This window comes from Uranotaenia lowii, chromosome 2 (assembly GCF_029784155.1).
Source record: "Uranotaenia lowii strain MFRU-FL chromosome 2, ASM2978415v1, whole genome shotgun sequence".
Lineage (NCBI taxonomy): Eukaryota > Metazoa > Arthropoda > Insecta > Diptera > Culicidae > Uranotaenia > Uranotaenia lowii.
In genome coordinates, this window is record NC_073692.1 from 119,658,619 (window position 1) to 119,686,590 (window position 27,972).

At 39.9% G+C, this 27,972-nt stretch overlaps 2 protein-coding genes across 4 annotated transcripts in view; one reads left to right on the plus strand and one right to left on the minus strand.

Moving 5' to 3' along the window:
* LOC129743740 (calcium uptake protein 1 homolog, mitochondrial-like) overlaps positions 1 to 22,068 on the minus strand; it is a 53,790-nt gene extending 31,722 nt beyond the window's left edge. The window contains exons 1-6 of one of the 2 annotated variants that reach the window (XM_055735871.1): positions 21,936 to 22,068; positions 21,533 to 21,872; positions 21,166 to 21,328; positions 19,797 to 19,956; positions 9,344 to 9,381; positions 7,080 to 7,194 (exon numbers count right to left, since the gene is read on the minus strand). In XM_055735871.1, the coding sequence (XP_055591846.1) occupies positions 7,080 to 7,194; positions 9,344 to 9,381; positions 19,797 to 19,956; positions 21,166 to 21,328; positions 21,533 to 21,855 (799 nt within the window). In that variant the 5' untranslated portion in view covers positions 21,856 to 21,872; positions 21,936 to 22,068. Of the gene's footprint in view, positions 1 to 7,079; positions 7,195 to 9,343; positions 9,382 to 19,796; positions 19,957 to 20,742; positions 20,903 to 21,165; positions 21,329 to 21,532; positions 21,873 to 21,935 lie in introns of both variants that reach the window. The other variant, XM_055735872.1, reaches the window with a different exon arrangement.
* Positions 22,069 to 23,080: 1,012 nt separating this feature from the next.
* LOC129743738 (uncharacterized protein K02A2.6-like) lies at positions 23,081 to 27,755 on the plus strand. 2 transcript variants are annotated; one of them, XM_055735867.1, is made up of 2 exons: positions 23,081 to 24,283; positions 24,345 to 24,447. In XM_055735867.1, exons 1-2 carry the CDS (start codon positions 23,326 to 23,328, stop codon positions 24,347 to 24,349), a joined length of 963 nt encoding a protein of 320 aa, XP_055591842.1. In that variant the 5' UTR covers positions 23,081 to 23,325; the 3' UTR covers positions 24,350 to 24,447. The 2 variants fall into 2 exon arrangements, with proteins under 2 accessions (XP_055591842.1, XP_055591841.1); XM_055735866.1 differs by having other exon boundaries at positions 24,203 to 24,283; positions 24,345 to 27,755.
* Positions 27,756 to 27,972: the final 217 nt, after the last annotated feature.

Sequence of the window (27,972 nt, forward strand, 5' to 3'; positions counted from 1 at the left end):
TATGTTTTCAACATTTTTAGCTTTTGAACCTTTAATTAAAATAAAAGAGGAACACACACATGTAGGACTTTTTTGCATTTTAATTGTACCTTTCAAACATATTTTCAAGTTTATGCTATTAGTTTTGGGTTCTAAATAGCTGAAAATATTTCCGAAAAAGTTTTTTTGTGGATTTCGTGGGGGTTTGGAAGAAGATTGTGATGGGCTGATGGCGATATTGAGTATCAGCATTGGAATCTGAGCTTTACGCAAGAAGTGGGATGTTTTCTGAAAACTTCTGAGAGGATGGACTTGATTTTTTATGGTGGTGACTGGTTGAAGTGAAGTTTATATGGAATAGTTTAATAAAATTGGTGTTCAAATGTGAAAAAAAAACAAGCGCCGATAGAGCGGACGAGCTGTTCGAAATGCGGATCAGCGAAGGCCATTTGCTGGGACGCTCAATTTGAAGATGGCGGAAAGGAGAACTTGGTGAGAGAATTCCATTTAGTTGTCTTTTCTGCAGTTTCTTGCTTGCTCTGTTCACCGTGTTCCCGTAAAATATTATTTGTAATTTTGAACTCGATTGAAGTGTTTTTGGAGCATGGTTCAGTATTTCGAAATCATGCTAGTTTTTCCATAAATTTCGACTGATCCTTCTTGCTGTTTTAGTATTATTATTTGTATTTAAAAAGCAGCATTTTATCAAAACTTGCCTAACAATAAATTAGTGATATTTTGGTCTTCGTAAAGTGGTGAACAGAGACCAAACGCTCTCATGCGTTTTAAATTACATGTACTAATCTACTTTTTTTTCAGACTAGTATCCTTTTTTTAAGAATTAGTGAATAAAAAAAATAATCGTTTTCATATTATATTTAAATATATGTATATTATATATTTCTGAAGGAATTTTCCTTACGGCCACATATTATATTTTGGGAATGGGATATTTTTTGTTAAGAGGAAATGCATCTGGGGATAACCTGAAGAAACTATTACAAGCGGAAACTATTACATTCGGCGACTAACTTACTAAATTTTAAGAAAAAAAAACAATTTGACTGAAAATAACTTTGTAGGGTTTCATTTTTTATTGAATTTTACCGCAGAAAACTTCAAAAATTTTAATAGCTCAGCAGATCCCAGCAGGGCCGTAGGAAGAATCACCTTATGATGAGGGGTTTTTGGTGACAATACATGAATTTAAAAAAATGTACCAACCTTTTTGATAATTCACTTTTAAATTAAAAATTACATTAAAATTTTATCGTATGTTTTAGTTTCTTGTATAAATATGTTATGGAATCTTTAAAATGGTAAGCTATATTTGTATACTGAACCAATAAGTAATTAAAAGTGGGCAGCTACTTTCATCGGCTTGGAATTGCACAACAATCTGGTTGATTGTGGCTTTTGATTTGAGCAAAAGAAATTTTTTTGGAAGCCTTTAATTTTTTTGAAAAACTTATATAATGCTTAATATACCAAACTCACCAACAAAAATGTTCAAACGAATTCAAATATTACAACCATCTATGAAAATATCTAAATTGATTTTCAAAAAGAAAAAGTGAGAATTGAAACTTTTGCGGTTCAAACTTGATTCTTGCGAACTTGATTCAAGTTTAAGATTTTAGTTTTGCATTTGACTTAAAAAAAGAGCAATATTTATAAAGCTCAGGGGAAATAAGCAAAAAGAAATTCCCTGCAGATTCTTTACCTGAAGATTTTATGTTTCTTTAACAGAAATATTTTAAAAATCAATACATAAATAAAATCCAGTTGATGGTTTTTTTTTTAAATAAAAATCAGGTATTTTTGTAAAACAAACTTGCTTAATAAAATAAAATTCTCCTTAATCTTTGTTATTCTCAGCTGAATTGTGTGAACGAAATTAATTGGATAAAAACCTTGAAATTGATTTAATCAAAATTATAATTCTGCTATTTCTTGCGATTTGAATTCCTCATCATAATAATCTTTTTGATATTTTTGTCTTGAATGCACAACTCATATACGAGCGAATCTGAATCTAAATTTTGAATATTAATTAATGAATTCAAGTTTAAATTCTGGATCTGTTTTCGAATTTCAATATTGTTTCCAAATATAAATTCCGGTTCAGAATTAAAAAAAATGAACTAAAAGTGAAATTTGTTTCCAAAAACGACTCAACTATGATCAAGCATTCCAAATAGTCTAGATTTATCAAGGCTTGCCCGGTATTGCAATGAAATTTTCGAGACAGGTCCGGTCCGTCCCGAATTCCCGGATATTTGAGAAAACTGCTCGGATTTTTCCCGGTTTTATTGAAATCACTTGGTAAATTAAACAAATATTTCAAGTTCAGTTTTGCTTTATACGTCCAAAAAAGTTTTTTCCTCAATGTTTGTTTCATCAAAATAAACCTTTTTTTTCGGATACCTCAAACGAATTGAAGGCTGCTAATGTGCTTCGACAAATAGAATGAAATTCAATTTTTTTTAAATGTTCCTTAATTTATTTTGAATTTTGACCCGGAATTTTCTCAAATTTTCCCATATTATCCGGGTTTCGGAATGTTAAATTGAAATAGGTAAGTAACGGTTTTTACAAGGTTTAAAAAAAATGCTCGAAATTTCCTGGGCTGGATGTGTGCGAAAATTATTCTAGAAAGCTCAAATTTTGAAAAGGTTTTGGTTTCAATCTGAACTTACTACTATTTCAATTATTTATTTTTGATTCGAATTCTGAAATTTATTCAAAATATCCCTAAATATGATGAATCTGAGTTTTTAATTCAAGATCGTTATTTTGAAGCTTTTTTTTATCTCTGCAAAAGCAATAAGTTTAAAAAACTTCAAATAAGAATGAATTGCAGATTCAAATAAGAATCAGAATTCTAATGAAAAATTTCATTTCTAGTTTCTAATGATGAATTGAACTTGGATACAGTATTCGAAATATGAAAACAGAAGTACAACGTTGATAGTATGGAACCAGAACCTCTGAAAAGAGGTATATTTAATTGAAAATTCAATATTGAATTGAATTTTTATCCGCAAGTGACTTTTTTAAAACTGTTGTATAATTATGAATTTACGAATAGTTTTCGAGATTTTGACACCAGTTCTTAATAAAATTGGTCACTATCAATCAAATAACCTTCCTAAATCATCCAAATTTTAATAACAATTCAAAATTTTGAGTATAGAGTAGTATACCTCGCTTGTTAAAACTCTCATGTGTATGGGGAGGGGGGGGGGGGGGGGTTAGATCCCCAAACCACCCCCTTCCCTCCCGTTTCTACGGCCATGGCTAACAGAATAGTTAAACAGCTTGCTGGGAAAAGTCACATATTTTAGAAGGGTTCATTGATCTCAAAATTAACTCCAATAAAATTAAATCGAAACACATGTACATGAGAAAAAAAAATTTTTTTTTTCATTGTTTTTTCTTGATTTTTGTTTAGGAATTTCTAATTTATGACAAAATTTGCCCGGATATTGCCCGGATTTTTGGTCGTAAATTTGAAATCGAATGCCCGGATTTTGCAAGGTTTTTATGTAAAAATTGCTCGGTTTGTCCGGCCCGGATACGTGCTGAAAAAATTCTGGCAACCTTATTGTACCTATGTCATTCAATGTATGCAGGTTTTTGTAAAATTTCAAAACGATATTGAAACTTTTTTTGGCATTTCATAGAAAACTCCTAAACGGGTAAATTTATGACTATCATTATCATGGTTTCATGTAACCTAAAATTGGCAAGCTGCTTATTCTAACTCAGTCATTAATTTTTCACAAAATTTTCCCCCAAGCTGATTCAAATTATCAACTATGATTCAGAAAATATTAACCATGATATATAGACTTAGACGGTTTTGATTTAACAATGTTTTGAAGGGATATTATAAAATTTGGCTCGAGTAGTTTTTCGCTAAATATTTTAAATATTCCAAACTCATTCAATCAATGACATCTTTACAAAAGCCTAAATACAAAATAAGTAAGTAAGTAATAATATTAACTCAAAACAATGAAGAATCTAAATCCACGTGGATCTAAATATGACGTTAAGGTTTCAAGTGTAAAAACTAATGTTTTGAAAAAAACAGAACAAACACATTTTAATATGAATATTATTTATGGTATTTTAACAAAAAATTAATAATGTAATGAAAAAGCTTTAAAAAAACATGTTCTGTTCGATTGATTTATAACTTGCTACAGTGAGCGAAACAAGAGTAGTACCAATTTGTGTTTTGCTTGTTCAATTTGAATGTTTGAAAATCGTCCAAATTTTCTGTAATCATTTGTTTTAAATTGTTCTACGGATAAATCAAACATAGGTTGACTTTTTTAGGATGAAGCATTTGGCATTGAGGACCAAAACAATGAAAAAAGGTGCGAAGTAAGAATAGTACCACTTATGTTTTTTTCTCTATAAAAATCATGATTATTTCTTAAAACTTATTGTGTACACACGATGTTTACAGTTTTTTTTATAGATACAACCTTGATAATCAATTTGCAAATAGTGCGAGCTGCCGAACGTTGCCGATTGTTCGTAAAATTGAGGCTGAAATAGCACTTGTTTTATGCATTTTCTCAATATAACTCTAAAAGCATACATTTTGCAGGCTTACAATGTTCAACAACAATATGAATTTGGTATGGAACAACTTTGTTGAATGTTTTGAAGATTTTAAAATTACCAGAAAAAAGTTATGATGAAAAACTGATTTTAAAGGTTATTTTCATATTTTACACTGTATCTCAAAAAATGGATGTTTTAGAAACTCGAAGCTCAAGACAAAGTTTAATAAATTTACATTTTAAATAAGTTTGTTGAGGACAGCAACGAGATGGGATCTACGGTTTAGAAGTTAGATTTTTATCGATTTTTTATGGAGAGATTAATAAAAAAATCATAACATTTTCTTGTAGAGCTTAATTTACTGTATAACTTTTTCCAAGAAACTTAGAAGATAAAATGTAAAACTAAAAAATTATAAGCAGCGATTTTCACATTTTCACCACTGTGCATTTGTTGAAAAGTTTTCGAGTAATGCCGCATAAAATATTGGAAAATTTCTACTTGTCTCCTTTCCAACTTTGCTCTGGAAAAAAGGAGAATCTTAAATTCTTCGTATGCAAAAACCTTTTTTATAAAAAATCTCTCTTATTTATCCTTCTGATTGATTGATTGATTTTTAGTGCTCGATTTATGCCAAAAAAGTAGTATGATTTCCTTCCCCATCACCCAAAATTTGAAGGAGGAAGGCGTTTGTAATAATCATACCAATATTTTCGTACCCAAAAATCCTCTCATGTCAAATTTGGATTCATTGGTTGATAAGTTCTCCAGCGACACAACAAAATTATATGTAACCCCCTTCTTCTCTCCCCTCTCGTCCCGGCAAGGCGGAAGGGGTTATAACAATTTTAGAAACATATCTCGCACACAAATACCTTCCTATGCCAAATTTGATTCCATTCGCTTGATCAATTCTCAAGTTACGCTCAAAAAATTGTAGAGGAGCGCCATCTTTTTTTCTATCTCCCCAACGAAGGAGGAGGGAGTCATACCAAAGAGGAACCGAAACCTTTATGTACTCAAATTCCCTTCCATGCCTTATTTGATTCCCTTGGCTTAATTTGTTATCGAGATATGCAATAAAAATAGTACGGGAGCCTCACTTCTCCCTCCCTATCTTCGCAATGGGAAAAAGGGGGGTCTCAAATAACCATAGAAATACAACTCGTATTCTATTTGCTTAAATAGTTTTTGAGTTATGTAAAAAAACTAAAGCTGTTCCTCCCTTTCCCTATTTTTTCATTGAAAGGAGGGAGGGTCTGTTATAATTATAAAAGACATTTCACTTACCCAAATACCCTACCACGCCAAATTGAGTTATGTAAAAAATTGTAAAATAGGCCCTCTTCCACCTTTCTATCGGAAAAGGCGAAGGTGTCTCAAATCATCCTCGAAATGTTTCACGTAGATAATTTCCTCCCATGCTGAATTTGGTACCATTCGCTCGATTGTTTCTCAAGTTATGCAAACATTTGACTTTTGTTTGGAAAGCCCCCTGACTCTTCCTGTGAAGGGGTCTCAAACCATAGTAGGAACCTTCCCCGGCCTCCAATACCATCATCTGCCAATTTCACGCAAATCTTTTCAGTAGTTTCCGAGTCTATAGGTAACAGACAGATTTTCTTGCCAGGAATTTAAAAAAAAATGAGGTAACAGACAGACAGACAGAAATTTATTTTCATACACCTACTACATCTGCACAGACGTGTATCAAAGAATACCTAAAAACTGTTTTGAATGCAGTTAGAAAATTCGTTTTGAAATGGAATCTGAGAAGTACGAACATTTTATGGCCCAAACAGAACTTTGTTTAGTAATCAGTAAGCTTTGTCTAGCCTTATTGTTTGCTTTCATACTCGTTAGGAATCAAAATAAAGTTCTGTAGTTCCTACTTTTTTAAAGCGTTCTAAGCAATTTCGCAAAGCCGTAAGATATTCACAAAACTTCAAATCGATTGATTTCGGCTGATCGACATTTCAGTTTAGAAATGGCTTATTATCAGGGTTGTCAACTGTTTAAGGAAAAAGTCTGGAAGATTTAAAAAAATGTCTGGAAATGTCTTTTTTTTTTTTTTGGTCGCCAGATGGCAATATTACAGAAAGCCACTTATCGTGGGTCTCTGTTATTATCAGTTACGTTTCCTGCCTGACTCTCAATTGAACATACATCTTCGAAGCATTTTCCATTATTAATAGCTTTTAAACAGTTCTGAATTCATAATTCATATATTTTCATAATTTCCCGCCATGTGATACCATGACCATTTTGAATTTTCATAGTTTCTTAGAACAATTTCAGTTCTAACGCAAAAGTCTGGAATTGTCTGGAAGAAATGTCAAAAGACTGGAAGTCTGGAAACCTGAAAAAATGTCTGGCAGAAGTCCAAAAAGTCTGGAAGATCCAGACAAAATCTGGAATATTGACAACACTGCTTATTACAGGTATTCAAAATCTTGAATTTTCTGGATGTTTGAACCAATTTCAAATCAAATTTCAAGATAAATTGTTGAATTACTTACTTGAAAGGACCGTCAGCAGAAAGATGTAATCGGAGAACGAAATCAACCCGTACGATCCGAGGCTGTAGAAGATGCTGTCGTTCTCCAGTTGCAAATCCAAACGGGTTGAAACACTCTGTTTTGGAGATGATCAGCGTGTCCACGCGATGGATGATTGTCGAAGAAGTGAGGAAAAAAATTACAAATAAATTTTAGTTCATAGAATAATGAAACAGGTCGATACATTTAATGTGTCATTGTAAATGCTTGCTAATTTATTAGGAGGTAAAAGTATTCAGACTAGCTTTACGAAAAATCTAGCAGTAGAAAACGGAAATACAGAACAGCAATTAGAGATGAAACAGTCGAATAGAAAAAATGTCAATGTTACTATTAAATTTACTTCTTTGAAAAATTTGAAAATTGATAAGAGACACGAAAACATTTTTTTTCATTTCTTTGTTGTAAAGAAGAAATGAAATCTTCTGTTATACCATTGTTATCAAACTTGAGTTTTCATATTTTATACAATTTCTAACTAATACACAGAATAAATAAGGACAAGAAAAATGTTATGGGAATTTGTAATTCAAGAAATAAGTTAGATTTCCGGATCAAACAAAACGTCGACTAAAGAAAACTTCAAAGTGAACTGAAAATAGGTTTAAATTTTAAAATACTTTTAGATTTTAGTTGTTAATTTTAATATGAATTTTATAAAAAAAAAAATACATTTTAACTTGAATTCTAAGAATGATAGTCTGACATGTAAGTTTGATGCAGCATGACAACTGATCAAAAAGGTTCCACAGAACATTAAATTGAACAATAACACAGCTTTCTGGATTTTAAAATATTTGAAAAAGTGGAAAAAATATATGTTTGAAAAAAATCTTTTGATAAGAACATTCTCCATGCAATGCAAACATAAGTAATTTAAGTATTATTGTTAAGGAAATAAGTTTGGAAATAAACAGTTTGTGCTCTAAACCAGCATTCTAGTAAGCTTATAGCAAAATGGCCAGATTTCATGCATGCTTTCAGAGTGCTGTAAATTTCGTTTAAATGGAGAATCATATTTTTTTACAATATACAACAGTGCAGAGTTTTTCCCAATAAAACTACTCTGAAATGTAGATGAGATTACATGTTTTTGGTGCAAAATATTTACACAACCAGTACCTAAACTTCCCATGGCACTAACTTTATTTTACAAAACTTCGCAAGCAGCGCAAGTCAATATCAGTTAACGGAAAATTAAACTCGAGTGTGGCCGTCCATAAATTTGAAACAAGTTCTCTCAATTGTTATTCCCAAATCTTGAACTCGTAAAATTTATGTATGGCCCTCCGACTTCTAAGTACTAAAAAATAACACACCAATCGAGGTGCAATGGAATGGAGATGCGACTGGTTGATATCGAAACCGGATGTTCTGATTTGAAGAGATGAAAACCATTTTTGGAAGCAAATGTGTTGAAACGGAACTCATGATGAAAACAAGAAGAAAATAGTACTCTGGATGGAAGTTCTAACAGTATCGATATAGCAGAAAAAGGTAATAAATAGGAAATGGAACATTAGCAAAAAAGTATCAAAGTCATGGTGAGAAATTTTATACCTCTTCAATACTCTGAAAGTACACAAGTCAAGTGGTTTGGTTTGGTTTGGTTTAGTAGTAGAAGCATAGTTTTTTTTTGGTTTAGAGATTTCCGTTAAGGATTTTGGTTTTTTAAGTGGATTATAAAATTAAAAATTAGAGGGAGAAGGTCGAAAAGAAGAGATTAAAAGTTATGATTATTAGACGAAGTTTAGTAATTGAGTAGGTTATGTTTGAAATAAGATGTGAAAAGATTCAATTGAATTATCGTAAGGGAAAAGAATCAAAAGAAAGGACAAATGTTGTAAAGGGACCAATCGTTAGAAGTAAAAACAAGAGAAGAGAAAACATTTATATCGATGAACAAAAATAAATTCGAAAATTATTAGCTACAATCAGAATAAGAAAGCATATCTGTGTTTATAGTGTGAACTAGTAAACAATAGCATACCATAACCGAAAAAGTGAGTGGAGTGGTGAGTTTTTGGAAGGGAAAATCAGACAAGGAACAACTAAATCGACCAGTTGGAGAACATCTAAGCTCCAGGCGTAAAATCATACAGGAAAAGATGTGATTTCCGGGAAAAAAACTGGTGTGGGAATCTTCTGTTCAGTAACTCGGGTAAGGAGTTTGTATGCTGGTGTGTGAGTTTTACTCTGTCATGTTTCCACCTGAATTCACTTACCTTGGCATCGTAGCGCTTATACTGGTCGAGTCCGAGTCCTGTTTTGAAGTGTAAAAGTAATAAAAAGTATCAGTTGAAAATTCAAATAATTTTATGAAGAACCTAACGTTTACATATTTAATCTAAATAAACTAAAATTGAAGGGCTTGAAAACCGGAAAACTGTAGTACTTAGCTTAAACTGCATAAAAAATGTTGAAATTTGACTAACTATGCAATATATTCACATTCTAGTGTCAAGGATTGAAAAACTGATTTTAAATTAACTATGCAACTAGAAACAAACATAAAAATTTCTTTCTCTTCTTTTAAATCGATTTCAACAAGTTACGAGAAAGTTTTTGAGTTTTCAATAATATAAGTAGTAATAATTTAAGTTTGAAAATTTGAAGTTTCAACTCGAAAAACAATAATCTTCAGAAGAAAAGTACATGTTCTAGACCCCAATGGATTTCTTTCTGTAAGCAGTGCCTCAGATCGGGGAGGGACTCTTCCATAATCTAGAAAATGTTTTTTTCTAAATGTACCTACCTACCAAAAAAGACACAATGAAACGAAAAAAATACTGGTCTGAAATAATTTCTTAAATTTATTTTAGTTCTTGTTGTAGAAAGTTATGATACTGAAAAATTTTTCCTATGAAAGATACAAATTTGAAGATAAACAAAAAATGATAAAATTTTCAGCAAAGCTAGATTTTGATGTGATGTATACTTGTGCAAAATTTGGATCCATAAAGTCCTGAAACAGTAGGAAGTCAACAATTCGAACGAGTTTTGTTTTTAAAAAGCAATCAAGGAGATCTAGATGACTCAACAGTCAGCTTAAATCGAAGTTAAAACGAGGATGACAAATCTTAATTTGAGTCTAAATTTTTGAATAACGTTTACATGAGTAAATTTAAACTCTTAGGTTTGTATGGGAAAATTGAATATTTTATCCGAGAAAATCAACATCATTTTTGTTTGTTCTATAGAACCGAACCTGCTGATGGTTTTTTTTGTGCCAATTTATAAATTCTTTACTGAACAACTTTGTCGAAGATCACAACTGCATATCTTAATAGGCAAAAAAATTATTAGCTTAAATCTTAGCTTAAATCTTTTGGCATTGAAAAAAATCAACTCAACTGACACCACTGCTGAGTGCTGGTGCCTATAGGCTATAGCTATAGCAACACATTGCTTAAAATGTTATACCACGATACTAGTCATACTAGGCATCAGCAGTGATGTCAACTGGATTGATAGTTTTTCAATGTCAAAAGACATGTTGAGATTCGTCTCATCGAAGCAATCAATGAGATGAATGGTAGAAACACACGCATGATGTTTGTTTATAATGAATAAACAATTAATAATTGTCACCATGGAAATGGTTTTGTATTTAAGGTAGTGTGGTATCTTGAAATAAATCGTCTTTGCGCTCCCACCATACAGACAATATATGAGAGCCCAATTCAACCGACGATGTTGAGCAATCGATAGCACAACTGACCTTTGTAGAGTATAGCAAGCAATCAAGTCAGTTGTGCGGCGGTCTGGATTTGGATCTTAATAAGGTCTAGACCCGGGACTCCACATTGGCGATCCATGCTAGTGTTTTTGGCATTTCCCCTCAGAGAGGAGGGAGGAATGGGGCCACCCGACCGCCCGATAGGGCAAAGAGGTATTTGGCCGCCCATTAAGGCATAGAGGGATTCGACCACCCGGAAGGGCAAAAGCCTTAAATTGGCACGCCCTGAATGGGCTTCTAATGATTATTATATTTGATATTAAAATGAAAACTATATTTTAATATTGAAACGATAGTGAGCCGGGTGTCAGCCCATGGCCGTCGAATTATTAATAGCCAGGTTTCAGCCCATGGCAACCGATAGTAAGCCGGGTATTTGCCCATGGCCATCGGTAGAAGGATAATTATTGAGAACGGGGAGAATGTGGTATCTTGATATAAATCGTCTTTGCGCTCCCACCATACAGACAATATATGAGAGCCCAATTCAACCGACGATGTTGAGCAATCGATAGCACAACTGACCTTTGTAGAGTATAGCAAGCAATCAAGTCAGTTGTGCGGCGGTCTGGATTTGGATCTTAATAAGGTCTAGACCCGGGACTCCACAGGAAGCGAATTATTAGAAATAAAGTATTGCAAGTTCTACCAGCAAGTAGTACAGACCTCTACTTTTTAGTGCTTCCAACAACAGGTTATGTTCGACGGCTAAAGGTGGGATGGTCTATCTGTCAGATATCCATCCCCCAGCAACCGGACCGGTGCTTCAAGTGCCTGTTGAACGGTCACAAGTCGTTCGACTGCACTGGGCCAGACAGAAGTGGCATATGCTGGCGCTGCAGCGAAACCGGCCACAAGTCGGCTAACTGCAAAAAGCCTGCTAAATGCCCTGTCTGCGCTGGAGACCACGCTGTTGGCAACCCTAGGTGCCCCGCCTACACAAAGGCGCAGGCGGTACCACCCCGGGCGCCAAGAGCATAAAGGTCGTCCAACTTAACCTCAACCACTGCTACACAGCACACCAGCTGTTGCGGCAGATGACAGTTGAGGAAAAGTTGGACATCGCGCTAGTGGCAGACCCATATCGCAGAGCTGCGAATGGCATTAATTGGGCGACTGATGATGCCAAACTGGCCGCGATATGGGTTACAGGTAGTTTCCCCATACAAGAAGTTGTAGCGACGGAAAACGAAGGCATGGTGGTGGCCAAAGTTAACGGGATCTACTTCTGTAGCTGCTATGCTCCCCCAAGATGGTCCTTGGAGAGGTTTGGCACTATGGTTGACAAGATGGTGGATGTGCTAATGGGGAAAAGCCCCATCGTTATTGCTGGCGACTTTAACGCGTGGGCCGATGAATGGGGTAGCCGCCTCACAAACCCCAGAGGTCAAATTCTTTTAGAAGCCCTGGCGAGGCTTAATGTGGATCTGGCCAACGTAGGGAATACCAGTACCTACTAAGGTTGGAACGGGAGCGAGTCAACCATAGATGTCACCTTCGGTAGTCCGGGGTTGGTAAGCGAGTGGATGGTGAGCGAGGCCTACACGAATAGCGATCACTTCGCGATTCGCTATCGGCTAGGCTCAAGTACGACGCGGACAGGTAGACGCGAGTCTCGTACAGGAGAACGCCTCTGGAAGACAACGCAGTTCGCCCAGAACGTCTTTGTCGAAGCATTGCACTGGGAGAGGAACCTGGACAACCTGTCCGCGGAAGAACTGACGAGGGTTCTAGCTCACGCTTGCGATGCTGCGATGCCGAGAAGGGCCAAGCATAAAAGCACTAGGCCACCCGTCTATTGGTGGACGGAGGAAATTGCGGGTCTGCGTGCCGACTGCCATAGGGCAAGGCGCAGGATGCAGAACGCAAGGACCCAAGAAGAGCGAACGGAGCATAGGCCACTCTTCACAAGCGCGAGATCGGCCCTCCGCAGGGCCATCAACGCAAGCAAGAGGGCACGTTTCAAACAGTTATGCCGTGACGCCAACGACTGTCCATGGGATGATGCCTATCGGATAGTCATGGGCAGAACTAAAAGTGGGGGTGCACCACCTGAAACGTGCCCCGATAAACTGAGAGTCATCATCAATGAGCTGTTCCCACAGCACGATGTTACCCGCTGGCCAACAGTCCCGTATGACTGGGACACCAGCGCTGAAGAGAGGATAACGGTGGAAGAACTTCGCGAGATCGCCAATCTCTCCAACCGAGGAAGGCCCCCGGACCGGACGGCATTCCGAACGTCGCGGTGAAGGCCGCGATCAGGGAATTCCCCGATATGTTCCGAACATCGTTGCAACGATACGTGACGGAACGGGTGTTTCCTGACACGTGGAAACGGCAGAAACTTGTTCTTCTGCCAAAGCCGGGTAAGCGTCCAGGAGACCCATCGGCATATCGGCCGATCTGTCTACTGGATACATCGGGTAAGGTCCTGGAGAAGGTGATTCAGAACCGACTTTAGAGATACACGGAAAGTGAGGGCGGACTCTCGGGGAAACAGTTTGGTTTCCGTCGAGGTCGCAGCACCGTAGATGCCATCCGCTCGGTCATCGAGGTAGCGGACAGAGCCAGGCTGACCAAGAGGAGAGGGCTCCGCTTTTGCGCGGTTGTCACTCTGGATGTGAAGAACGCCTTCAACAGTGTCAGTTGGACAGCGATTGCGTCGTCGCTCATCCAAATGAGGATCCCGGCATATCTGTATAGGCTTGTGGAAAGTTACTTCCACAATCGCCAACTGCAGTATATGACCGGCGAGGGTTTGCGAACACAAGAGGTTTCGGCGGGTGTTCCACAGTGATCAATACTCGGCCCGGTTCTGTGGAACATCACTTACGACGAACTCTTACGAACGAGCCTCCCATCCGGAGCCGAACTCGTAGGATTTGCAGATGATGTAATCCTCTTGGCGAGGGGCTCCTCAACAGCGGAGGTTGAGCTACTGGCCACGGTAGCTATCCAGGCAGTGGAACGCTGGATGCACTCCAAGTGCCTGCGTCTAGCCCACCACAAAACCGAGATGGTGCTTATCACCAACCTGAAATAACCCCAAAAAGGTACCATTGCCGTTTTACCGTGCAATATCGTGTCCAAACGCGCAATCAAGTACCTAGGGGTGATGATTGACGACAGGCTCAGCTTCACGAGCCATGTCGAATACGTGTGCAAGAGAGCGGCAATGGCCACGGCCGCACTCACACGAATGATGCCGAGCTCCTCGGCCATCCAAAGCAGCAAAAGGCGGATCCTGGCAAGTGTGACCACTTCGATCTTGCGGTACGGAGCAGCGGCCTGGAGGCAGGCCTTGGGAGGAAGCTGTAACCTGCAGCGACTTAGCAGCGTTCAGCGGTTGATGAACCTGCGGGTTATCAGCGGATACCGGACCATGTCGTCCGAAGCCGCCTGTGTAGTAGCGGGTGTTATGCCCATCTCGGTTTTGCTTGAGGAGGATGTCTATTGCTACGACAACAAAGACACGCCCAACGTCCGAGATCTCGCCAATGAGGACTCGATGTCCAACTGGCAGCAGCTGTGGGACAGCTCAACGAGAGGAAGGTGGACCCATCGTCTGATCCCGCACGTCGGGAGCTGGATCGGAAGAAGGCACGGTGAAGTGGACTTCTATATGACGCAATTCCTGACTGGTCATGGATGCTTCATGAAGTACCACTACCGGTTTGGACATGTGGCTTCGCCATATTGCCCAGATTGTGGTGATGAAGAGGAGACACCCGAACATGTGGTGTTTGTCTGTCCGAGGTTTGCGGCGGTACTTACTTCCATATTTGCCGCCTGTGGGCCTGACACGACAGCAGATAACGTTGTACAGAGCATGTGTACGGATTCCAACACTTGGCATGCGGTCAGCGATGGGTTCACCCGGATCATGACTGCCCTGTAGAGGAGCTGGAACCAACGGCAGTCCGCGAACGGTATAGGATGACTCCATCGGCGGGGAGCATCTGAGTAGTGTGCGTCCGATCCCCTGATCGAAGCTACAAAGATAAGGCATCATCTTCTGCGTAGCGGAGGTCAGGGGTGCGCCGCGAACGTGTGTAGGATACCCCAATGTCGGGGGGTATCCGAGTTGTGCCGCTTCCTAAGAGGGAAACTGCGGGGATAAGACTTTACCTTCCTCGTAGCGGATCTCGAGGGAAGAGGGTTAACCACTGTCGGGGGATACCCATGGGTAGAGAGGCTCTCGTTGCCGGGCGAGCCTCTCGAGTCGGTGTAGGATGTCGTCACCGTCGGGAAACATCCGAGTCGTAGCGTTCCAAGTCCCGAATGTGTGCCGTGACAGGCGCGATTCTAGGATAAGCTGCTCTCGATTTGGCACACAACGGGCAGGAAAATCCGCGGGCCAAAAATCCTAGGGTTGCCAACCAAGGGGGATAAAGAAGACCGGACAACGGTCGGAGTAGACTGACCCCATCGACGGGGGGCTGTCGAGTAGAGTGCGTCCGACCCCACGGTTTGAAGTTACAAAGATAAGACAATACCTTCTGCGTAGCGGATGCCGTGGGTGCGCCGCGTTCGTGAGTAGGATGCTTCACCTTCGGGGAGTATCCGAGTAGAGCGGTTCTCAACGACAGAAGCTGCGGGGATAAGACATGACCTTCTTCGCAGTGGAAATCGTTGGGAAAGGGTTATTCCACGTTCGGGGAATACCCACGGGTAGAGTGGCTCTCGACGCCGGGCGAGCCATTCGAGTCGGTGTAGGATGACGTCTTCGTCGGGAATCATCCGAGTCGTTGCGTTAAGTCCCGAGCGTGTGCCGTGACAGGCGCGAGTCTAGGATAAGCTGCTCTCGATCTGGCACACGACGGGCAAGGTGGCAAACTTCGAACCCTGAAGATAAGAGGTCGGGCTTCGAGTCGTTAGAGGAGAGGTCAGGCCTCAAACCTTCAGGCGGAGAGGTGGTCAACCCCGAGTCTTTATGATAAGAGGTCGGGTCCCGAGTCGTAAGAGGAGGGATCAGGCCCCTTACCAACAAGAGGAGGGGTACAAGTGGTCACCTCGAGTCATTACGAGGAGAGGTCAGATTTCAAGTCGTTAGAGGAGAGATCGGGCCTTGAATCGTGCAGAGAAGAGGTAAACCTCGAGTCGATGCGAGGAGGGGTCGGATCTCAAGTCGTTAGAGGAGAGATCAGGCCTCAAGTCGCGAAGAGGAGAGGTTTGTGTGGGAATCTCGAGTCATTGCGAGAAGATGTCGGTTCTCAAGTCGTTAGAGGAGAGTTCAGGCGTCGAGTCGTAAGGATGAGAGGTTTTGCTGAAAGTGGTCTCGTTAATGAGTATTGCCTTTGAGCGCATTAGCGCGAATAGACCTCCCACTATTGAAGCATAGTGTACTAAACAGTTCGAGGTGGGAACCAGGTCTGCGGCCCCAGGTGGAGTTTAGGGAGTAGGGGGTATACACGGAGTATATCATGAGTCTTCCCATTGTACCCATGGACCCAGAGTAGCAAACTGGGGGGACGCGGTGGCTCGCCGTGCCTTGGAATACAATCCGTAAACCGGGATTTACCACCTGTGGTTACCAACTAAAAAAAAAAAAAAACAACAGGTTATGGGCCCAGCACTAGTAGGAAGAAGGAGTGGAATCAGTGGTAGTTTATCCAGCCAGAATGCCAATTATGGGAGGACAAGCCAACGCCGGGAATCCATAGGAAGGTCGCCGAGTCGGAACCGTGAAAGGTTGTCGGACCAGGAGTTTGGTAGGTCGTCGGACCGGGAAGCCAGCAGGAGGTCGACAAGCCAAGAGACACGGGACAGGAGCTTTGGAAGGTCGTTTGGCAGGAGCCACTGGAAGCGGACCGGAATCACTTGTGGGTCGTCGTGCCGGAAGCCATGGAAGTTTGGCGAGCCGGAACCGTGGAAGATCGTCAAGTTGGAAGCCAGGTGGTGGTCGTTGGATCGGAAACCACTGGATGACTTACGAGCCGGGAAACACGGAAGGTCGTCAAGCCGGTGGAAGGGCGTCGGACCAGAACGCCAAGTGGCAGCAGCCACTGGAAGGCGCAGGCCTCAGGAAAGGCGAGGCAAAAGAGAAAGCATCGAGCCGCAGCAAGGGAGTGACCAGAAGTCAGATGGAAGGTCGTCGGATCGGAGCCAGATGTAGGTCGTCGGACTGGAAAGCCAAGGTCGTCGAGCTGGACCCCAGGCCTCAAGAAAGAGCTCGAGGTGGAAAGGAAGCTTCGGGCCGCAGGAAGAGCGACCAGACCAGAACCATGTAAGGTCGTCAGGCCAGAGCCATTGGGAGGTAGTCGGACCGGGACCACTGGAAGGTTGTCGTGCTATTAGTGAGGCGTCGAGCCGGAACCAAACAAGGTCGTCGGACGGGTGCCATGGAAAGTCGTAGGGCTGGGACCACGAATGCGGTCGTCGAACCAGAGCCACTGATAGGTCCTCGAACCGGAAGCCATGGAAGGTAGGCGGACCGGTATCATGAAACGTCGTCAAGTAAAGAACCAGGAGTCACTAGTGGACTTGCGAGTGGGGTACCATGGAAGGTCGACAAGCCGGTGCCATGGAAGGTCCTCGGACCGGAAAGCCAAGTGGAGTCGAGGCGAAGGTAAAAGCTTCTAGCCGCATTAAGTAGACTGCGACGAGCCAGAAGTCAGAAGTAAGGTCGTCGAGCTGCAACAGGGGCGAGAGCGTCGTGCAATGAATGCGACGAATGAGGTCCAGTGCGTGCGTTGAACAGGAATAGTCCCATCCCGCCGGAGGCAGTTAGAAGGCTGTGGAATGCGTGTGTTGAAGAGGAGAGTTGAAATTTGTCTCATCGAAGCAATCGGTGAGATGAATAGCAACACAAGCATGATGTTTAATGAATAAACAATTAATAATTGTAACCATGGAAATGGTTTAATATTTAGGGTAGCGAGTTATTAGAAATAAAGTATTCCAAGTTCTACCAGCAAGTAATACAGATCTCTCCTTTCCACTGCCCAAAGTGCTTCCAACAAAAAGACATACCCATATTCAACAGCTAAAAACGTTGTTGCCTGGTAAGATACGAAGTTAAGGTCTTCAACAAAGTTATTCAGTGGAAAATTTCTCTTAAAGAATTTATTAATTGGCACAAAAAATGATCAATTGGCTCGGTTCCACTGAAGAAACAAAAATGATTTTTATTTTTTGAGTACAAAATATCCGATTTTCTCATACAAACCTAAAAGTTAAAATTTACTTATGTAAACGTTACTTTAAAATTCTGCAAAAAAAAAAATCATGGATGAATTTTTAACCAAAACGCAGCTTTTAAGACCCCAGGGTTTGAGAAATTCAAAAATGACCCCAAATCGACTCAGTCTACTGAGACATGGAACCTGAGACTTGATATCTTGAATCCTGATACTTGAGATATGAGACTTGTTTCTTGAGAATTGAGACGTTAGACGTGAGAAGTGAGCCGTGATATATGAAACGTGACACTTAAGACGCTAGACGTTAGACATGAGATGTGAGACGCAAGACGGAAGAACGGGGACGTGAGGCATGAGAAGTGGGGGATCTTATTCCTTAAGTCCCATTCCTCAGGTCTCACCTTAACTTCTCACTTCTAATTTCTCACGTTCTCACCACTCTATTCTCACGTTCTCACCACTCTTTTCTCACGTTTCACGTCGCACATCTCACTTCTCTCTGCACACGTCTCACAACTGTTGTCTCACTTCATTTCGCTATTCTCATCACATCCACTAACATAAAACTACTCACTTCTTCCTTTTCACTTCCCACGACTCACATCGCACTCCTCACTTCTAACATCCCACCTCTCACGTCTAACTTCTACTTTTTACGTCTTACTTCTCTCTGCTCACGTCTAATTTTTCACTTATCACGCCTTAAGTCTCACTTCGCCTTACTCTTCCCATTTCTCTGGTCTCACGTCTCATGTGTCATGTCTCAGGTCATAATTTCCAGGAGTTCTCAGGTCTCATGTTACATGTATCATGTATAAGTTCTAATATGGCAGCATTTAGGTCTCAGTTGAAAGATTTTATATCTCAGTTCCCATTTTCTTGTTTTGAGGTTGCAGGTTTCATGTTTCAGGTTTCAGGTTTCAAGTCTCAGTTCTCAAGTTACATGTCTAATTGTCTCAAGTTTCAGAGCTTCGTAATAAGCACTGTTTTTCGCAATAAGCACCTTTTTTATACAATTTACGAGAATAATACGGTTTTTACGCGGTATATATACCAGTGTAGAAGAAAAACTCTAGTGTACCAGTTGTGAACATAAAATTAACTACTTTCTGATTAAAACTCCATTTGAAAAAATATGTCTTTTCGCTTTTTTTACATGATTTTTCATAAATTCTAATCCGTTCCTTTTTTTTATTAAAAACACCCTTTTCCGGCATGTGGAAGTAAATCATCAAATCAACAGTTTACAGAAGAAAAAATGAACGCTCAAAATGATATAAGCACATGTGCTAATGGCGTTTCCTTCAAACTTCTAACAGAAATTTACTAGTTTTCAAAAACTACACAGTAAACGAAAATTACCGATTTCGGTATTTTTTTTTACCGAAATCCTAACATGTGTAAATCGTTAAACTGTTCGGTAATTTTTCCGGTAAAAAATAAACGAACATCGGTAAATCGATTCTTCATTTACCGATGTTCGTTTATTTTTTACCAAAAAAATTACCGAACTTACCAAAAAAATTACCGAACAGTTTAACGATTTAAACATGTTAGGATTTCGGTAAAAATATTACCTAACTCGGTAATTTTCGTTTACTGTGTAAAAGCATTAAAAAACTAAAATATTACAGATGAATAAAAGACTGCTAAAAATTAAAGTTATAAAGAAATATTGAACAAGGAAACATATTTTCATGAAAACAAGAACACAGCTCTAAAATCACGTTCTCAACACCGAAGAGTGGAGAAAGCAAGCAATAAAAAAAAATAATTTCGAATAGTTTCAAATACCGTCTGGTTGCTTCATGCCCGGTGTCATGCTGGTCAGAAAATCGATCGGCGTCATGAACACCTCAATGGTTTCGCCCTGCGGCGCCTGGATGGTGGCAAAGTAGCGGAACACCTTGTCCGGGGTCGAGTACTGCCGGATCCGATTTTCGTACTCGATAATCTTTGGACGTCGGACATTGACGACCCCATATTGAAAGAAGCGGCAACAAAGGGAGAGATTTATTTTTTCGGTAGAATTATTGACATGCGTTAGTTTTGACTTATGTTGGACAAGAACATGGGACGAAACTATCACGGACACATAGAAACTTGGACACTAAAAACACAAAACACGTTAATAAATCAGAATGATTAACAAATGCAAATTCATTTACAACATTGAAACACTGAAGAGAATAAGGTAACTCTGAAATGATGCCAAAGAGTGGAAATGATTGTGGCTTGGAAAACATTTCTAGAGGAACCCAGGAAAATAATATAAAAAAAGCTTGAACAACATGTTGTTTAGTATTGTCTGTATTTATGTATTTTGATATTTATTTTGTGTCTTAACGGATCAAACATTTTCGGGATGAACAAACTATCGAAACTTAAAACCCTTCGTAGACAAAAAAAATGGATAAAATTGCGCTGTTCAAAAGGCAAGAAAAAGGTAAATCGAATTTTATCTGAACTGTGTATAAGACGGTGAATTGATATGTTGCCCCAGCATCTCTCTGGCAGATATTTAAACAGGTACTTCAAAATTAATTTTCTAATCCTTAATGCTTAGAAAAGTATCCACATTTTTTTCAACATTATACTCATGATGACTGTAAGAAAATTATCAACATTTTTACTTGGGAACCCGTTATAAGGGTTTTTTCTTCAAGTTAACCATATTAGTGTTCCATCACCGAAATTTAGCAGAGTTAGTCAAAGAAAAGGCTTATCAAACAACATTTACCATCCGGTTGTTTTAGTCCCGGTGTAATGGCTCGAAGGAAGTCGTACGGCGTCATGTAGACCGTAGCCGACTCGCCATGGATCAGCTTGACGGTGGCGAAATAGCGGAATATTTTGTCCGGCGTAGAAAACGACCGCATGCGGTTCTCGTACTCTATTATCTGGGGTAAATGCGCGTTTCCGGTCGTTTCCAGAGCATAGGACAGAGCATGTTGTTGGTGTGTCGTGTGTATCGGTTGTTTGAAACAAAACACAAATGATAAATATTTACAATGAAAAATACAAAAAGTAACATACAAAATAGAAAGGCAAATAAATAAAATTTTCATAACAGAAAACTATATTCAACTCGTTTGGCAAAACTTAAAACATTGAACTATAAGAAATTATTGCGTCCAAACTAGAATAATTGTGTAGCCTTTACCTTGCGATCCCGGAAACCGACTTTTTCCTTACGAGCCTTTCTCTTCGCCTGGGCATCCTCATCGTCCTCTTCGGATTCGCCCTCCTTGTTCAGCTGTTGTGATGAGGTAACATCTACCCCAGCATCCGCATCAACCTTGGGCATCGTTATCGCTTTCCGGAGTCTGTGAATTAAATCGAGTAAGGAAAAGTTAAATGAATCATCATTTTCGCGATATGAAAATAAAAGCTATTATCCTAGGCAAACATTTCGATTGATTTCCAAATGTTAAAGAAGGTAAGGTCAAGGAAACAGAGCCTTTCTCTTGAAAAGGTCGACCTTCACAAAAAAAAATTCTCATAAAAAAAGGTTAAAGCTGGAAACTTACTTTTCCCAATCGATGCAAGCCCCAAGCATGACGGTCGCCAGAAAGCCATAGAACAATCGCGTAAACAGAGGTTCTCCTTCCGGTTTGTGGCCAAAGTTCTTATAGCCTCGGCGCTGACTCTGGCCCTGATAGTTCCACTCTTCCCGAATCCTTCTTACCAGCACCGTGGGTGAACTTCCCACGGCAACGGTACGGACCAAATTCGGTCCAGCGCCACCCGACGAATGCAGCAACCTTGCCAAGACAGGGCTTGGCCTGCCCTTTTGCAGCACCTGCCAGGGGAAGGCCCCTGCAGCAGAACCGCAAAGTCTAGTAAGGGACATTTCGATTTACGGGGCCCCTGCACAAAATAGATAAAACGAAGGTTTCAATCTAGAATGACAAAATTTGGAGGAAAAAATACCTTGCACCACTCCGATTGTGAAAAATCGATCACCAATCCTGGTGTGTATGCACGAGTCCAATAAGAAAAGTGGTTTATTTTGGTACTTTTTGGATCATCGACGTCGCGTCGCGACGTTCGAGCGAGCAGCTGCTAAGCAGTGGTGCCATATACGTAGATTAATAATGGCGTATTTTTTTTCGATTCCGGATTTGGATCTAGAACTGTCAGAATAAAAAAATGATTTTCGGGTTTCGAGTTATTCCATACGTAGGTGTGCGTGAGAACGAGCGCAATGTTTACATACAGCTGTCAATCTGTTCTCCCTTCTGGATTTCTTCATTCGGTTCTTCACATCCGGATTGCCTTTTTTCGTGTCCGGATTGCACTGGACAGCAGATAGTAAGATTTTGCTTGGCTGAGAGGTTCAAAATCGCGGCAATAATCATTTTCCCGTTCATTATTTCAACTGTTTTACTTTCAGCCAAAAACAGCTGTTTAATGTTTTGACAACAACGTTGAGAGTATTGGTGAACTTCTCGCAAAACTGACTTTCTTCTCAGGGCGACTCCGTCCGTTTTTCGAGCGAACCTAGGTTGCCTCTCGAGCAATAAATGAGCACGATGACAGCAGTTAGAGCGACTCTAGGTTGCCTCTAGTTTGCCTCCAGGTGAAAAAAAATACGGTATAAGAATGTTTTGTTTTTCTCCTAAATTTTGTTCAAACCAAGGTGTGTACATATAGGTGGTGTAACGATATGAGAAACTCCCGATTCAGCCATTTGGATTTAGCTACTATATGGAGTTCGTGGAGTTTGATCACTAACAAAGCCCTCAGCCTTGTGATCTAAAAACCTTGGTTCAAACCAAAGTGAATTCTTTAATTTTTGTTTTTTTTTTTCAAGTTTCTCAATCATTAAATTGTGTGTTTCACATTATAATCTGATCGCTTAGTTTTTTTTTTTTCAAAATCTTCCTGTAATCTCTGCTGCATTGTAACTTTTATAAATTTCACACTGTCAATTTTACGTTTTGAAATTATGTCGCAAAAAACATGGGTAGATTTCGGTGTAAAGAGTTATCACCCAATTAACCAGCAACACTGTACAGCCCTCAACCTAAGTACATCCCTGTTTGTATGTTGCTCGAGTCAGAACTATATCTGCAGCGTAATTGTACGGACGTAATAAATATTCAGTCGCATATTCGAGTTCTCCTTAATTTTCCCATGCTTGTTACATGGTGTCGGAAGTGAGTTTCGTTGGAAAGTTCGCGAAAGCAATAGATTAGCAAAGGATTCGTTCCCCATAACGCGATTCCGGAGTTTTGTTTTGCGGTTCGATTTTTGTGAAAAAAGTTACCGTTGGACGCCATTTTCATATTATATCAGTGAGCGTGTGTTAGTGAACAGAATGGCAACATCAGACAGTCGTTTACCACCACCACTAGACTGTTCGAATCTCGCCAAAGACTGGCCGAAATGGAAGCAAAACTTCCACATCTATATGATCGCGAACAACAAAAACAATCAACCGGAACAAAACAAAATCGCTACATTCTTGTGGTTGATCGGTGGACGGGGCGTTGAAATTTACAACACACTATACCCGAACAATGGTGATGTTGATAATATGTTTGGTGCGCCAGCCGGAGGCGGCGTTGAAGCGAATGACGATGGAGGACAGCAGATACAACGTACCTTAGCACAGGTCATCGAGGCGTTCGATGGTTATTGCGTGCCCCAGAGAAATGTCGCAATGGAGGCATTTAAGTTCAACGGAATCACACAAAAGGAGCGGCAGACTTTTACCGATTTTGAAACAGCACTTCGCACTCAAGTAGCTTACTGTGAGTACGAATGCGCGGTATGTCATGCTTCTTATGTTGATCGAATGCTACGAGATCGAATCATCATTGGTATCCATGACAAAATGTTGCAGCTCAAGCTCTTGGATGGCAGAAATGATTCACTGGCAAAGGTGGTGGAGACGTGTAAAATATTCGAAGCTGCAGCAGAGAACAAGCAACTGTTGGACAGCAAAATGCCGCTGAGCGTTGTTCATACTGTTGAGCACCCAAGAGAAACATCAGAAACAGGAGGGGAGGTGGCTGTCATCACGAGATCCGGACCGAAATGCTACAACTGTGGCCAAGCATTCAACAGAAACCATCGTAGGATTTGCCCAGCAAGGAACATTACGTGTAGGGGATGCAACCGGCAGGGTCACTACCAGGAATTCTGCATATCAACGAGACAGCAAGGAAATGCCAGTGCCGACAGAAGCAGCAGCCGCGGAGGAGCCTTCTCGGTGCGGGGATCCAAGTCAACTGGTAACAAGGGAGTACACAGTGTTAATTGGGTCGATACAGGTAATTTCTTGAATTTTTTAGATTTGAAATCAAACATTAGTAGTCGTAATCTTACTTATAGAGTGAATTCAAATAGCAGCTCGAATGAGAATAAACGCTTGAGGTGGACGAAAGAATACCATGTTCAGGGGTGTCCAATAAGTTTTAAATTAGACACAGGTGCAGACGTTAATTGCATCCCGCTGAAATTGATGAAGAATATGAACATTCCTTTAAATAAAAACAATCTATATCTTGTTACTGATTACAACTCTAACGCAATACAAATCCATGGAAGAGTGGAACTACCTTGCTATGACCCTTACACTCGTAAAACTAAAACAGCTCCATTTTTGGTAGTTGATAGCGCATGTGAACCCTTGATTGGATTGAAATCGTGTATTGACTTTGGTTTAGTATCTCGTCTCGATAGTATTAAAACTAATATCCCCTGTGATTTAGATACCCTGTTGAAATGTAACAGCGATCTCTTCGAAGGTCTGGGTAAATTTCCGGGTACATGTACCATACAACTAAAAGAAAACTCTATCCCTGTTCTCCATTATAAAAAACGTATTCCCATGAGTCTTCATGAACGTCTTAAGGTTGATTTGAATTCAATGGTTCAAGCTAACATCATAACCCCAGTCGACTACCCAACAGATTGGGTAAACAACATGCAAATTGTTGAGAAACCAAATGGCTCTTTGCGTATTTGTTTAGATCCGAAACCGTTAAACGCTTGCATCAAAAGAGAACATTTCTTGATTCCTAAGGGTGAAGACATTCTATGTCGAATGAGTGGCAAGCAAATATTCACAGTGTTAGATCTGCAAAATGGGTTCTGGCAGATGGAATTAGACCGCAAAAGCTCTGATCTTACCACTTTCATGACACCTTTTGGTCGATTTCGTTGGAACAGGGTTCCATTTGGAATTAGTAGTGCTCCTGAAATGTTCCAAAAAAGAATGGTTCAACTGTTTGGAGACATACCCGGTGTGGAAGTATATTTTGACGATATTTTGATCGCAGGGAGTGATTTTACTGAGCATGATTGCATACTGACAATCGTTTTACAGCGCGCTAGGGATAACAATATCCGTTTCAATTCGTCCAAAGTACAGTATCGAACGAAAAGAGTCAAGTTTATGGGCCATATAATTACAGCAGGTCAGGTCGAACCAGATCAATCGTATATTCAAGCAATCATCAACATGCCTAAACCACAAAACAAATCTGACGTCCTAAGATTATTGGGACTTTTCAAGTACCTAGGAAAATTTATTCCCAACCTTTCCCAGCGTACTGCTTCTTTACGGAACTTAACCAGAAATGATTCTGTTTGGGAGTGGACAGAACATCACAACTCAGAATATGAAAACTTGTTGTCTTCTATTACTACGACTCCCGTATTGTCTTTATTTGATCCTCGTCTCCCAATAGAAATTCAAACTGATAGCTCGAAACATGGTTTAGGAAGTGTCATTCTACAACAGGGTCGACCAGTGGCGTATGCATCACGAACACTATCTGGCAGTGAGCAGAAATGGGCCCAAATTGAAAAGGAACTCTTGGCCATAGTATTCGCATGTGAGAAATTTCACCATTTCCTTTACGGAAGAAATTTTAAAGTGCAGTCAGATCACAAGCCTCTAGAAACACTAATCAAACGAGATATAGATGAAGTTACACCTAGGCTTCAACGCATGTTCCTCCATTTGTTAAAATATCCTGGGCTTTCCGTAGTGTACACACCTGGCAAGGATATGTTGATCGCTGATTGCTTGTCACGAGCTCCTTTGAGTGATAGCACCGACTTCGACGTTCAGCTATCTGGTATGGTGCACTCCCTTGCGGAACGAGCTTGCTTGTCGTTAGATAATTACCAGATGTATATCGAAGCACTAAACAAAGATGAACAATATCGTCGAATTGTTTCATATGTCGAAAGTAGTTGGCCGCCATATCATCAGCTAGACGATTTAAGCCAGATGTTCTATAAATACAAAGATTGCTTGCATTTTGAGGAAGGATTATTGTTTAAAGACCATCGGCTGGTCATACCAACAGTTTTACAGGAACGCATAGCAAGATGGCTACACGCACCCCACATGGGTATTGAGAAAACTCTAGCTCGTGCAAGGTGTCAATTTTTCTGGCCTGGAATGACGAATAACATCACGGAGCTTGTCAAAAGTTGTGAGGTCTGCGAGAGGTTCACGAGAAACATACAAAAAGAACCTTTACATCAACAAGCTGCTCCAGAATACCCTTTTCATTATATCGGTACGGATCTTTATGAATACGCTGGGCATAATTATGTAGTCGTTATCGATGCTTATTCTGGGTTTATTCTCTCTGAGAGTCTTCGCGAGAAATCTGCGAGTCATGTGATTGAAGTCCTCGATAAAATGTTCTGTCGTTACGGATATCCTACTATCATTCGTTCCGATAATGTTCCTTTCAACTCCTCCGCCTTTTGTGAATATGCCAACAAATGCAACTTGCAATTTAAGTTCTCTAGTCCAAGATATCCACAAAGCAATGGGTTGGCAGAGAAGGGTGTAGCTATTGCGAAAAACATATTAAAGCGATGTTATGAGTCAGGTGATAAAAATACTTTTCAATATCGTTTACTGGAATATAATACTACTCCGGTGGCAAGCATGGGTTACTCACCATCGCAATTGTTTTTCGGTCGCATGATAAAAACACACCTGCCAATTGCTCCTGATCTACTGATTAGGAATTGTATTGACGAAAAGGAAGTTCAGAAAAAGCGGAAACAAAAACGTGCCAATCAAAAACTGTACTATGATCGTTCAGCGAAACACTTACCACCCCTGAACATTGGTGAAAAGGTTATTTTTAGAAAAAACGCAAAAGAATGGCATTATGGAATAGTATATCGTATTGTAAATGAAAGGTCTTATGTCATTAAAGATTATATAGGAAATTTCTTTCGTAGAAATAGACGATTCATAGCGAAAACTCAAAACTCAGGTTTTGACTCTAGTGATATTTTGTTCGAAGATCATCTAGCAAAGCTAGTAAATAACAATGAAAAACAGATACAAATTGTACCATTACCTAATCAATCTTCTCCAGAAAACTTGGCTGTTGAGCCAGAAGTTATTGTAAAAGTTGAAAATGAAAGTCCAAATACATCAATTTATTTCGATGCCTATGAAGATAGTGAAAACAGTTATGATGTAAAGCTTGAGGTTGATCCCATACCGGATATAGATCCACTTATGTTAGATACATCTATACACAATGATCATCAGTCGTACAAGACCCGAAGTGGTCGCGTGGTTCGTCCACCCAAGCGGTATGAGTTAGATTAGTTATCAGAATGCTATTGAAATTTGTTAAAAGAAAGCGTGTAAAGAGTTATCACCCAATTAACCAGCAACACTGTACAGCCCTCAACCTAAGTACATCCCTGTTTGTATGTTGCTCGAGTCAGAACTATATCTGCAGCGTAATTGTACGGACGTAATAAATATTCAGTCGCATATTCGAGTTCTCCTTAATTTTCCCATGCTTGTTACATTCGGTAAATTGTTCAAAAAAAATTATTAAATTTAAGAATAGAAGTCAAATACTTACGTCTACCGTTTCTATAATTCCTATTTCGTCATTTAGTTTTTCAATGCTTTTAAAGTTTCATTCCAGCAATTCAAGCAGTCGCCATCATTTAATGGCAA